At 42.5% G+C, this 11008-nt stretch overlaps 2 protein-coding genes across 3 annotated transcripts in view; one reads left to right on the top strand and one right to left on the bottom strand.

Annotated features, from left to right (window-relative positions):
* Positions 1-2419: 2419 nt before the first annotated feature.
* ccdc97 (coiled-coil domain containing 97) lies at positions 2420-5231 on the bottom strand. The gene is made up of 4 exons (XM_063214927.1): positions 4327-5231; positions 3727-3987; positions 3009-3135; positions 2420-2704 (listed from the first exon to the last, which is right to left on the bottom strand). Exons 1-4 carry the CDS (start codon positions 4826-4828, stop codon positions 2566-2568), a joined length of 1029 nt encoding a protein of 342 aa, XP_063070997.1. The 5' UTR covers positions 4829-5231; the 3' UTR covers positions 2420-2565.
* Positions 5232-5742: 511 nt separating this feature from the next.
* ap5z1 (adaptor related protein complex 5 subunit zeta 1) overlaps positions 5743-11008 on the top strand; it is a 21813-nt gene continuing 16547 nt past the window's right edge. Inside the window, exons 1-8 of one of the 2 annotated variants that reach the window (XM_063186629.1) lie at positions 5743-5828; positions 6010-6150; positions 6244-6430; positions 6727-6871; positions 7052-7164; positions 7792-7960; positions 9403-9444; positions 10182-10322. In XM_063186629.1, the coding sequence (XP_063042699.1) occupies positions 5788-5828; positions 6010-6150; positions 6244-6430; positions 6727-6871; positions 7052-7164; positions 7792-7960; positions 9403-9444; positions 10182-10322 (979 nt within the window). In that variant the 5' untranslated portion in view covers positions 5743-5787. The remainder of the gene's footprint in view (positions 5829-6009; positions 6151-6243; positions 6431-6726; positions 6872-7051; positions 7165-7791; positions 7961-9402; positions 9445-10181; positions 10323-11008) is intronic. The other variant, XM_063186636.1, reaches the window with a different exon arrangement.

Genomic DNA, 11008 nt, shown 5'->3' with positions numbered 1-11008 from the left:
GTCTTGTACTGCACTGTTGGAGGTCAGACACAAAAGTATGCCAAATCTGTCCTCCTATCACAACTAATCTGTCCTTTGGTTTGAACAGAGCAATGGAAATAAGAGTTTGAACAGAGCAATGGAAATAAGAGTTAAGATAATCCCATTGACCACCCTGTTCCATTTTTACACAAACATGGCCGCTCATGGAGCCTTTGACACAGATCGCCATTGACACAAGGTGCATCCGAATAGTAGTGGTTTGGTGGTGGTAGTGGTTTTGTATTGGTCTCTAGCGAAAAGGAAGACACTACCTAGAATTATTTGAATCTATGGGTGCATCCCAATATGTGTCCTTGCCTCCTCCACTTGTGCTTGTCTCCTCGTCCCGCCTCCTGGCCCCTCCTCCGTGGAGAAAACGATAAAGTTTCCCAGCTGTCAGCATCGCCACAACAACTTTTGAGGGACTGTTTTTCATTCACCATCCCAATTGCAAATGAGAAAAAGACTTTACAATTGAGCTTTTGCAAGATATTGAAATATGATGCTGTTGTCAGTGATGTCATCATGACGAGAAGCAAGTGGAGGAGGCAAGGTCACATATTGGGATGCACCCTATGTGAATCATGTCACCAAAAGACTTCCTGTACCACAGTTGCCACAACTCTGAATTCCATGGCTCTGGGTTTGAATCATTGGGGCGAGCTAGAAACTGTGACATTGATTGGTTATCGTGTTGGCAGTCAGGTTCGGTTTTTAAGTATTTTGGGGGCTTTTTTTGGGCCTTTATTATGACAGGACAGAGTGAGAGGAGGAATTGAGTGTGTGAAAGAGATGGGATACGGTTGGTTAATGACCCAGGCCAGACTCGAGTATCACAAATAAAATGCTGTTTCAATGTTGAAAACACAATCATTTCATTTGGTCATTGATCTTGATGTAACCGCTAGGCCTACTTTGGTTCGGCCAAGATGATGCCAAAATATATTACTTAATAATATGCATATAACGTACATGTGAAAAGTAGCCTGATAAACCAGCCTAAATGTATTGGATGTATTAATTTATGTATTTAAATAATGTATTTAAATTTTTCAGCGTCCAGCAGGTGGCGCTGGTTTACCAGGCTATGTGAAAAAGTGAATATAGAATAACTGTAACAAACATGACAACAAAGATCCCGTTTTTTAAACAGTCACTGTTTTACAATATATATAAAAAGCCTACACACCCCTGTTCAAATTTGTGATGTAAAAAATGCATTTTTACTTTTTCACATTTAATGTAAACGAATCAGTACAATGCAACTGAAAAGCCAACTCAAAGCTTTAAAGAAAATCAAAATCAAAAACTTATATTGACATGGTTGCATACATACTGTATGTACACCCTTAAATAATACTATGTTGAAAGCACTTTTGGCTTACATTTCAACCTTGGTGGAATTCATTTTCTAGAAAGTCATCTGAAATCTCCTAAATGTATGTGGGAATATGTGTTATGGTCTAATGACCTAATAACTTTTTGGATGTAATTGCAAAAGGTTGAGACACCGCTCACTGTACATCACCAAAATAACAATTCCTGCACTGAATCATGGTGGCAGCATCGTACTTTGGGGCTGTTTTTCTTCAGCAGGAACTGGGGTTTTAGTCAGGGAGGAGGGCATTATTAATAATTCCAAACACTGGTCAGTGTTGGCACAAAACGTTGGACCTCCTGTTAGAAAGTTGAAGATGAAGAGGAACTTCATCTTTCAGCACAACAATGATCCTAAGCACACGTCTACATTTCACCAGAATAAGATTGAGGCTTTGAAATGGCCCAGCCAGAGTGTCCAGACCCGTAACCCATTGAACAACTGTGGGGTGATCTAAAGAGGACTGTGCACAGGAGATTGCCTTACAATCTGCCCCATTTTGAGTCTTTTTGTGAATAAGAGTAATAACACATGGCAAACATTGTGGTAAACATTGCCACATTAAGATATGCCATAATGGTACTCCTACCCCAAAAGACTGTTGCAGCATATTTGGCTTTTATTGCAGCACATAAAACATTAGTTTAAGGGTGTGTGCATATTTATGTAACCATGTCAATTTAAGTGCATTGATTATAGTTTACAAATGCATTGATTATAGTTTACATTAAAGGAGGGAAAAGTTGTTTTTTACATCACAAAAACCTAGCATTTGAACAGAGGTGTGTAGACTTTTTATATCCACTCTATGATCCCTGTTGCATCAACACACGTCAAAATGTAACATATAACATGTACTGTACTATATATAAAGGATTGGGGTCAATGTTGACTGAAAGCCTCATGTCACACACAATTTCTTATGACTGTTAAATGAACCATGGGAAGCCTGATGTGTGTTGAACTGAATTTTAACTACATGTGCTTCACGCACCAAAACAAAAAGACGTACCCAGAATATAATGTTTTTAATTGCAAAGGTTTAATGGACTCTCTATGTACAAAACAGTGGGCCTACAGTGTAGACAAATGATGCTTATGAAAATATAATGAACCAGACAGGTTAATCACTTGCTCTTGATATAAAGCACTGATCACATTATTGATCATTGCTGAATCATATCCGTCTCTTCTTCCTCCTCCTCCTCCTCCTCTTCATCGTCGTCATCCTCATCAAAATAACGATCCTCTGCGTCACGGCTCACAATGTCCAAGTTGTCATAGTCTGGGTTGTCGTCCACCTCACTTGGATATGAAGAGAAATGAGTAGAAGTGAAGGGGTGAAGAACTTGAAGAAGTTGAAATCACATAGTTTAAAGATCAATAAGGATGTTCATTCACGTCATGTTAAGGGAACATACACTATTACATTACACTTAGCTGACGCTCTTTTCCAAAGCGAATTACAGTTATTAGAGGGTATTGGTTACAGCCCACGGCTGAGGTAATTTACACTGCAACAACAATACAATGGGCACAACGGAATGTGAAAACACATAGACATAGTTTACTCTTCATGCTGTTTAAAAGTGCATCCCAGAGTGCTTGCCTGTAGTTGAAGTCTTTGTCTTTGCCGTCCAGGAAGCGCTGGTGCATCTGGCTGAGGAACTCTTCTCTCAGCATTGCCTTCTCCTGCTCGTTGGGCTCCCACTCCGCCTGGCCTCCTCTGCGTGGCTCTGCCAAGGCCACATCCAGAGAACAGCCCATCAGTAATGTCTACATACGTACACAGCTTAGCAGAGCTACTGGCAACAAACAGTGCTAAGCAAAGAACTGGAGTTTTTGCGAAAGCCAACGATACATGTGCTGGAAGGAAGTTTAATTATGGAATCTACTACTAGCAGATGTATCCATCTGCTTTACGCACCCAGACTCACACACACGTTCAGCCACTCACTCCTATTCTCTCACTCTCATTCTCTCTCTCACACACACACACACACACACACACACACACACACACACACACACACACACACACACACACACACACACACACACACACACACACACACACACACACACACACACACACACACGCTCCCTCGAGCTAACTGTCTGTCTCTACACTACAGTACTGTGCCTCAGCTTTGCTGCATTATAAGATGTATTCAACTCATTCTCACCATCAGGGATGTAGCAGCAAATTGTGGGCCCTATGTACAAGTGCCAATGGACCACTACCACCACCACCACCCCCCTCCGCCCTATACATTTACATAAATCAGACTGTGTGTGGGCCCCCTATGTACGACATCCCTGCTCACCATCATCGTCGTCATCTTCCTCTTCGTCCTCTTCCTCCTGTGCTCCATCCTCCTTGTCCTGCTGTTCCTGCAGGCGTCCCTGCAGCACCCTCTCCTGGTAGGAGTTGATGAGGAGGTCCGCCAGCCCCCCGGTGGTGCCGCTCTCCATGGCCTCCTGGGAGCGCTGCAGGATCTCATCCTCGCTCAGGTACTGCCCGATGTACTGCTCGTAGAGGAGCGGCTCCCGGAAACGCATCTGCTCCTCGCTGAAATACTGGCCCTCTGTGATGGACGTTAAGTAATTGTCAGCATAATGTAGAGGCTTCAGACTTGGGATGATCAGCATGGTAGGCAGACATAGGCCTGCCCTACATACACTCTATTGGTGGACTGAAGATCTGAATAGTGAAAGAACTGTCATCAAAAATCATTTCTTGAATACATTTCTGGCCTCATTGTTTATGTGTCTGTCTGTTCTGTTATATGTGTTGTAAAGGAATCACACATTCAAATCTTTGTCCACTAACCCCATAGCATGTATGCATCAAAGGGGGAACAGCTAAAGATAAGCATGTAAACAACAATGTAAGCATAAGAAGAGATTGCCTGAGATCTGCCCACCCTTCTGTAATGCCCGTAGAGCTGCATAGCGGTGGTTGCGGACGTTGGTTCTGTTGGCTTGTTTCCCTGCTCGCTTCTGGACTTCTTCGACGTAGTACTGAGCCCTGGAATCTGAGATGACGTCGGAGAAGGCGACTAGGTGCTCTGGTTTTAGATGTGCCTGGTAGCGCTCCAAGAAAACTAGCGGCTTGGTTTCGAACAGCTCCAACAAGATCTGCCTCCTCTCCCCCAGTGTCAAGTCAGGCTCCCCAAGTTGCTGACTTTTCACTGGACTGCGACTGACAGCTACAGCCTCAATCATGTCATTGAGATAGGTGGGGTGTGCACTTTTGTCATACTCCCGAGGCACATCAGGCGGTGAGCTGCTCTCATTCCTACTTCTCAGCGTTGAGGTCGGAGGTGTGCAAGAGACACTTTGATCTGGTTCAGCCTCAGTTTTATCACTGTTTGTCTCAACTACACAGACAGCAGTTTGGGGAGACGGTTCGATTTCTCCCCACATGGCTGAAGTGTGTTAACCTAACTTGCTAGAAAGCATCAACCTATTTACAATTCACAATTACACGTGCCCCTAGTTCGACTATGGAAATAACGAATAAATCACACATCTGATCATGCAACAAAAAACAAAAAAATGGGAAATTACGCCTACTGCTCTTTCAAATATTGACAGTTATGCTAACGAACGTAGCCTATTTATCCTGAAACTCACTGTCGTGGGGCATCCAGGAAGATAGATATCATTCCGATATGTTTAAAATTCTTCCCACTAAAATGGTTGAATCAAACACAGAAGTAGCACTAACCATTGAGAGGGTATATAATTAAATCAGTTTACAATATTTCGGAAGAAGTCGCGACATTCACTGCAACACCCTCAGTCAGTACACCATTGTTTACGTCCCGTCTAGATACGTACCCCAGAAAAGTTGTGTTCCGCAGTATAAGTAGATTGACGGGAGTGCCAACCTCCGCAAAACAGAAGAGGGATTGTCACAGAACTGCTCTTGCTAAGCATAAAACCAGTTTTTCTTGGATTTCTAAAATACTAGTTAATTCAGTTTCACCATTACTGCCAGTCAGGCCATGTAAACGGGGTACTGGTGTGTTCTATGTTGTTATCAGACAGACTCAAGTACAGGCAGACTATCAGATGGTGGCAGTATTGTTCAATTTGTGAGGAGTCTTGGCATTTTATTTGCCGCTACTCAACTCCAATTATTTTTAAAAAGAAAAAAGCGTGCCTCGTATATCTTACTTTTTGGAAATTTGCGAAATAGAGCTATATGCTAGCCAGGCTGTTTATATATAATCTGCAAATATCTTTATCATCAAAACCAACGTTTACTCCAATGACTTTACACATCCCTTCCGCCCGGAACCTGTGACGGAGCACGTGATTTGTAGTCAGGACATATTTTTGAGAGGACCCAATGTTTTGGGTTATCAATTTGACAGAAAATGTACTCCACAGGCAGCGAGAGTTTGCTGAAGCAAGCCAGGTAAGTCATATTCCTCTTTTTAAGTTAGGGAACACGACTTTAGCTTATTTTTCCGTAGGCCTATCAAAAATATTAGCAGGCTACTACTGACTACTTGAAGGCTTGGCACATCTGTCGTTTTTATTGGTGTCTTTGATGATGGCTAAACCCGTGGAAAATAAAGTCGTGCTATGTGTTCCAGAGAAATACAAGATGAGGAACTTCAGAAGTTTTATGGGCGCATTTTAAAGTCGCTCAGCGCAAACAGAGAACATGGAAATGAAACCATTGATTCTCTTCAGAGGCTCAACTTAATCGTATCTGCTGCCAAATATGCTAAAACGTAAGTTACACTTCTGTTGCTTGGTTGACCCTCTCTGTACCGTGGTGCATCTGGGCAGATCTCACGTTAACATAAAGAATGATATTATGTCAGACTCCCATCAGATCTAAGGAAGAAGTTGCAGATATTGCTTCTCACCAAGACGCACACAGAGCAACACCAAGCACTCTACTCCTCCATTCTGAGGGAGACTCTTCCCCTTAGTATCCACGAACTTTCTGGTGGACTGCCAACAGACCTCAGATGGAACAGCTATGTTGTAACTGTTGCCATATCTCAGGTGAGAAGCCCATTATCCAACACTACGCCCACCAATGTTTATGATTTTTTTTTTTTAAAAATAAGAAAAAAAGAGGTAGTTGTAAGAAACTGGAGTTCTTCTTGGAGATGGAAGATGTTTCGTTCCTTGGACTTTATTGGTTCCTTGGATGAGGAAGGAAATGTCTTCAAGCACTATAAAGAAGTCCAGGTGTTTACAACTAAACCCTTATGTATAATATGACCTCAGAACGTATCCAGTTTGTTGTCAGTGTGATGTTGACACAAGTGTATCTTTCATTTGTGTCCACATGTAAGGCTGCGTGCAAAGACGATGTAGCTCCTCTCTGTCAACATTTGCTGAAGCAACTGGAGTCCCGACAACCTGATGGCCAAGTGTGTAAACACACTCTTCCCGTTCTCACCAAGCTGGTGAACAACATTCCGGATATTCTTACTGAGGGTAGGCAGCAGAGCCGCAAAGAATTCCTGTCCCTTTTCTTCTGATTGATTATTTTGATTATTTGGAGCACAACACAGATAGTTAAACATTTGTAAAGCCTCGTCTATGTATGCATAGATGTTTGCATGTCTCTACTTTAACACAGTTTAAATGAGCTAATGCAATTGTACTGTGCAACAGATCAGGTGAATCTGGTGAGCCGGAAGCTGGTCGACTGGCTGCGGTATGCCAGCACTCAGCAAGGAGCCTCCATATCAGCTGGAGGCTTTTTCAGTGGACCCAGAACACGCCAGGTGAAGTATAGATGGTGCACTTTGCAAATGTACAAAATGTATACCTGTTATCTACATGTACTGCACCTAGTACATAATTTAGCAGATGACTGAATGTTTCAGATCTGGCGACTGCCTCGCTCCCTCTAGCTCTAAGTTATAGAAAATTTGGATTTGGACACCGTCTCACTCCCTCTAGCTGTTGAAATAAACTGGGACATCCTCTGCAACAGCACCACTGCCCCATGAAATTCAGAATCACATTCCAAGTGGCATCCAAAGCAGACGGTGGTTTAATGCCTATTTAGGCAATAGAGAGAGACCCTGTGAATCACACACACCGGTAATCCTCTCACAGATCTCTGATTTTAACCCATAATCCTCCATTCTTATCAGCTATATCTAATACCTTCTTGGCAAAAGTAAGCCCTGTCTTAACTGACTTTTAGAAGTTGTTACAGAAGTGCGTCTGGAAGACATCCTCAAAGGCATTTCATATTTTATTCATTTTTGAGTCAATGACGTTTTTAGTAGCAGACGTCAGGTGGTACAACTGCTTCTGCTAAAAACGTCATTGACCCATCTACATACTGTACCCGTAGCATCAGGAGAAAATAATCGATTGTGTTCTTGCTTGTGTCTGACCAGCCTGTTCCAGTGACGGAGGTGGATGGCACAGTGGCAGGGGATTTCTTCACTGTGTTGTGTGTGGGCCAGAGCTTCAGTGAGGACCAATGGATGAACATGTACACCTTCTCCATGATCCGGAAGTGGCTGCTGACCTATGACACGGAAGGAACCTCAGGCGCAGAGTCAGGTAGATAAAGCCAAGTCTAGCACATCATGCACAATGGGGTTCTCATGCATCACCACGCAATTTATTTAAGACTAATGTCTGAAGATTGTAGTGCATCCAGAACATGTTAAAGGAATGAATGAATTCAGTTGCAATTAACTGGACTTCTTTTCCGAGCTTTAAGACATGCTAGTTACCTAGCATGCAGGCCTGAACTGGTGTTGCCTTTTGGCTAAAAGGTGAAACCATCTGTAAGCTAGAAAAAAAAATACAGTTGCCCTTTTTTGTCATTTAAGTTTTTTTCTTTTTCTTTCATAACAATACAAATACAGAGAAATAAAATGTGTATTCTTCATCCCAGGGGTTACTGTGACTTTAGGTATGATAAACGTTTTTCCCCTCCATGGGGCCATGCAAACCATTAACATTCCAATATATTATCTTAACACAGCTACTCATTAATAAATGTATTCAGAAAATAAGCTTGCTACACTAGACTGTGTTGGAGCGCATGAAAACTGCACGTGACATTAAGTAATAGAAACCCAAACATGAAGAAAAAAAGAGGTGCTGCCAAGCTGCCGATCCAAACAAATAAACCAAACATTCTTCATAAACCCTCCAAAACAGGGAACACAACACATAAATGATATACATCAAAACTAAGAATCACTATCGGGTACTACTCGCACTTCAAAGTCCGCCATGAAACGCTCAACGGTGAGAGCGCAGGCTATAACACTGTCCTTAGAACTACGGTGTTGTAGGGAATTCGAAGTCATTCATCTATTGACTCACGACGACCAGGAGACCCCTCCTCTGCACTCTGCTGTGCCGTCTGGCTGTAATGGAAGCCTTTTTGTCGTCCGTGAACTTCACTTTTTTCCCCTGCCACGTAAAACGCAGCTCTGCTGGAAAGGCCAATATAAACCACACGTCCAATGTGTGTAGCCGATCTTTGACGTCCTTAAACGTTCTCCTCTTTGCTGCCGTTTATCTTGTCATATCAGGGGAAAATGACAGCTGACAGCCCTTCCAAGTTAGGCCCTACTTGTTTTTGTATTTCTGTTTTGCAGCCATCAACACTCTCTCTCTTTCAGAATAACTCAAAAAACGAATGATAATTGGTCTCGGTGGGAGATCTTTGTCAGCATCCTCTGGTAGCATAGTCGGAACACGGTGTACTCGCTGCAGCTGGGATCTGTCGAGTTCAATCCCCAAAGCCTCGGAGATAATGGTTCTCATGCACTCAGATGGCTTATTGTCTTCCAGCTTTTCTTTCAAACCAATAAGTTGCAGATTTTGCCGTCTATCTCGATTTGCTGCATCTTCCACATACAGTTGCCCTTTTGACTATTTAAGGCCAATACAACAGAATATCGCATAATATATGGAAGATACCAGCTGTTCAATTTACAATAAAAGCCGGGAAATGACAAAATTGTATGTTTTATCTTTACTAGACCTACCTAGTCGAGTTCAGTTCATCCTATCTCAGGAATATGGTAAGCAGACTTCATAATGTGCTCCAGCCGCCCATTTCTCAATTTCTCTTTTTTCATTCATCACCCCACACACTGTCAAATTGGGTATTTGATAACAAATAAGGGCTCAAATTTATGGAAGGAAAAACATTAATAGACAAAAAGAAAGATCAGTATGCATGCTGATTCAGATTCATAATTCTTTGCTTGGGCTCCGCAATGTGTCTTGATTCAGCTTATGACCTGAGTGGTCGATGTACAGTAAGTGGAGGCTGATGTCAAAACCATTTCCTCGTGCACATGGCATGTCCCTTATGATGCTGCTGACTGATGCAATTAATTCACATACACTGCAGATCATTTCTTCTACAACTAAAACTCACAAAGCTCGAGACAGTATTTAAGTGAAATGCCTGTACTGTAGTGAGAGCACTGTGTATTTCTCTGTAATGGGGCTTCTTGCAGACTTCTTGATAGTTGTGATGTTCTTTCATCCTCCCTTTTCCCTTCCATTCTCTCTCTCTCTCTCTGTCTCTCTCTCTCTCTCTCTCTCTCTCTCTCTCTCTCTCTCTCTCTCTCTCTCTCTCTCTCTCTCTCTCTCTCTCTCTCTCTCTCTCTCACAAGCATGTACACACACACTTATTAACAAGTATTAATTTACACTGATTCACATGCTGTCACTGTCCAGTGCCATCAACTGGACAGATGAAATGACTGTTTCTGTTCCTGTTGTTGTGTGCTGCCCTGCCCTGGAGCAGATGAGCGTTCGGAGGTGGACAGCTCGGTGGTGTCCATGGTATCGGCCACCTCCTCCTGCAGCAGGCTACTGGCCCCCAAGGAGAGGCTCCGCGAGAAGGCCTTCGAGTACTGCCACCGGCTCATTGAGCAGAGCGACCGCAGTGAGTTGATACTGGCATGCATGACCGACCATGTGATAACGGCGGCAGTAAGTTATGCATGATCGGACACCTAATCGCTGGCTAATATATTGTTTACTATCATGCGGTGTGTCTGTCTGTCATTCAGCCTGGTAAAGCAGGCTCTTAAAAAGAAAGTTTTTCAGTGCAAGTTAATAGTTTTTGTTAAGTTAAGTATACACTTATAGTGGAGTCGTATTAGGCTCAGTCATTTCAAATTGGTGTTAAAGTTTGGTTTTCACTTCCAAGTTGAAGTTTAGGGTCTATAGAACAATTTGAGTTCGAGTGTCAAACACACAGATAACAAAATGGCCTGCGGGGGGGCGCTCTAAAATATATAAACTGCTATAACTTTTGATTATTTAAACCAAATTTAACATATGAGGTATGTATGGATTCAGCATTAAGAGGAGGAGCAGGTGAGCCAAGTATTTGGTAACCAGATCAAAGACACACTATGTAATAAACACACTTTTAGCCCATGGACAGCAAAATTCAGGTTTTTTAAGATAAAGGGTGGAAAATGCCCTCCAGGTTGCAATGAAAACATCATTTAATGTTACAAGTTTATTGTAAATAAAGCCTGGGGATATCATTCAACTTGATTTGTTCAGAATATCCTGAAGCACAAAGACACATGGGATACCTATACGCAAATATGGCTGCAC

The sequence above is a fragment of the Engraulis encrasicolus genome, chromosome 2 (assembly GCF_034702125.1).
Source record: "Engraulis encrasicolus isolate BLACKSEA-1 chromosome 2, IST_EnEncr_1.0, whole genome shotgun sequence".
NCBI lineage: Eukaryota > Metazoa > Chordata > Actinopteri > Clupeiformes > Engraulidae > Engraulis > Engraulis encrasicolus.
The sequence above is the reverse complement of the archived record's forward strand: the minus strand, read 5'-3'. Positions and strand labels throughout refer to the sequence as shown.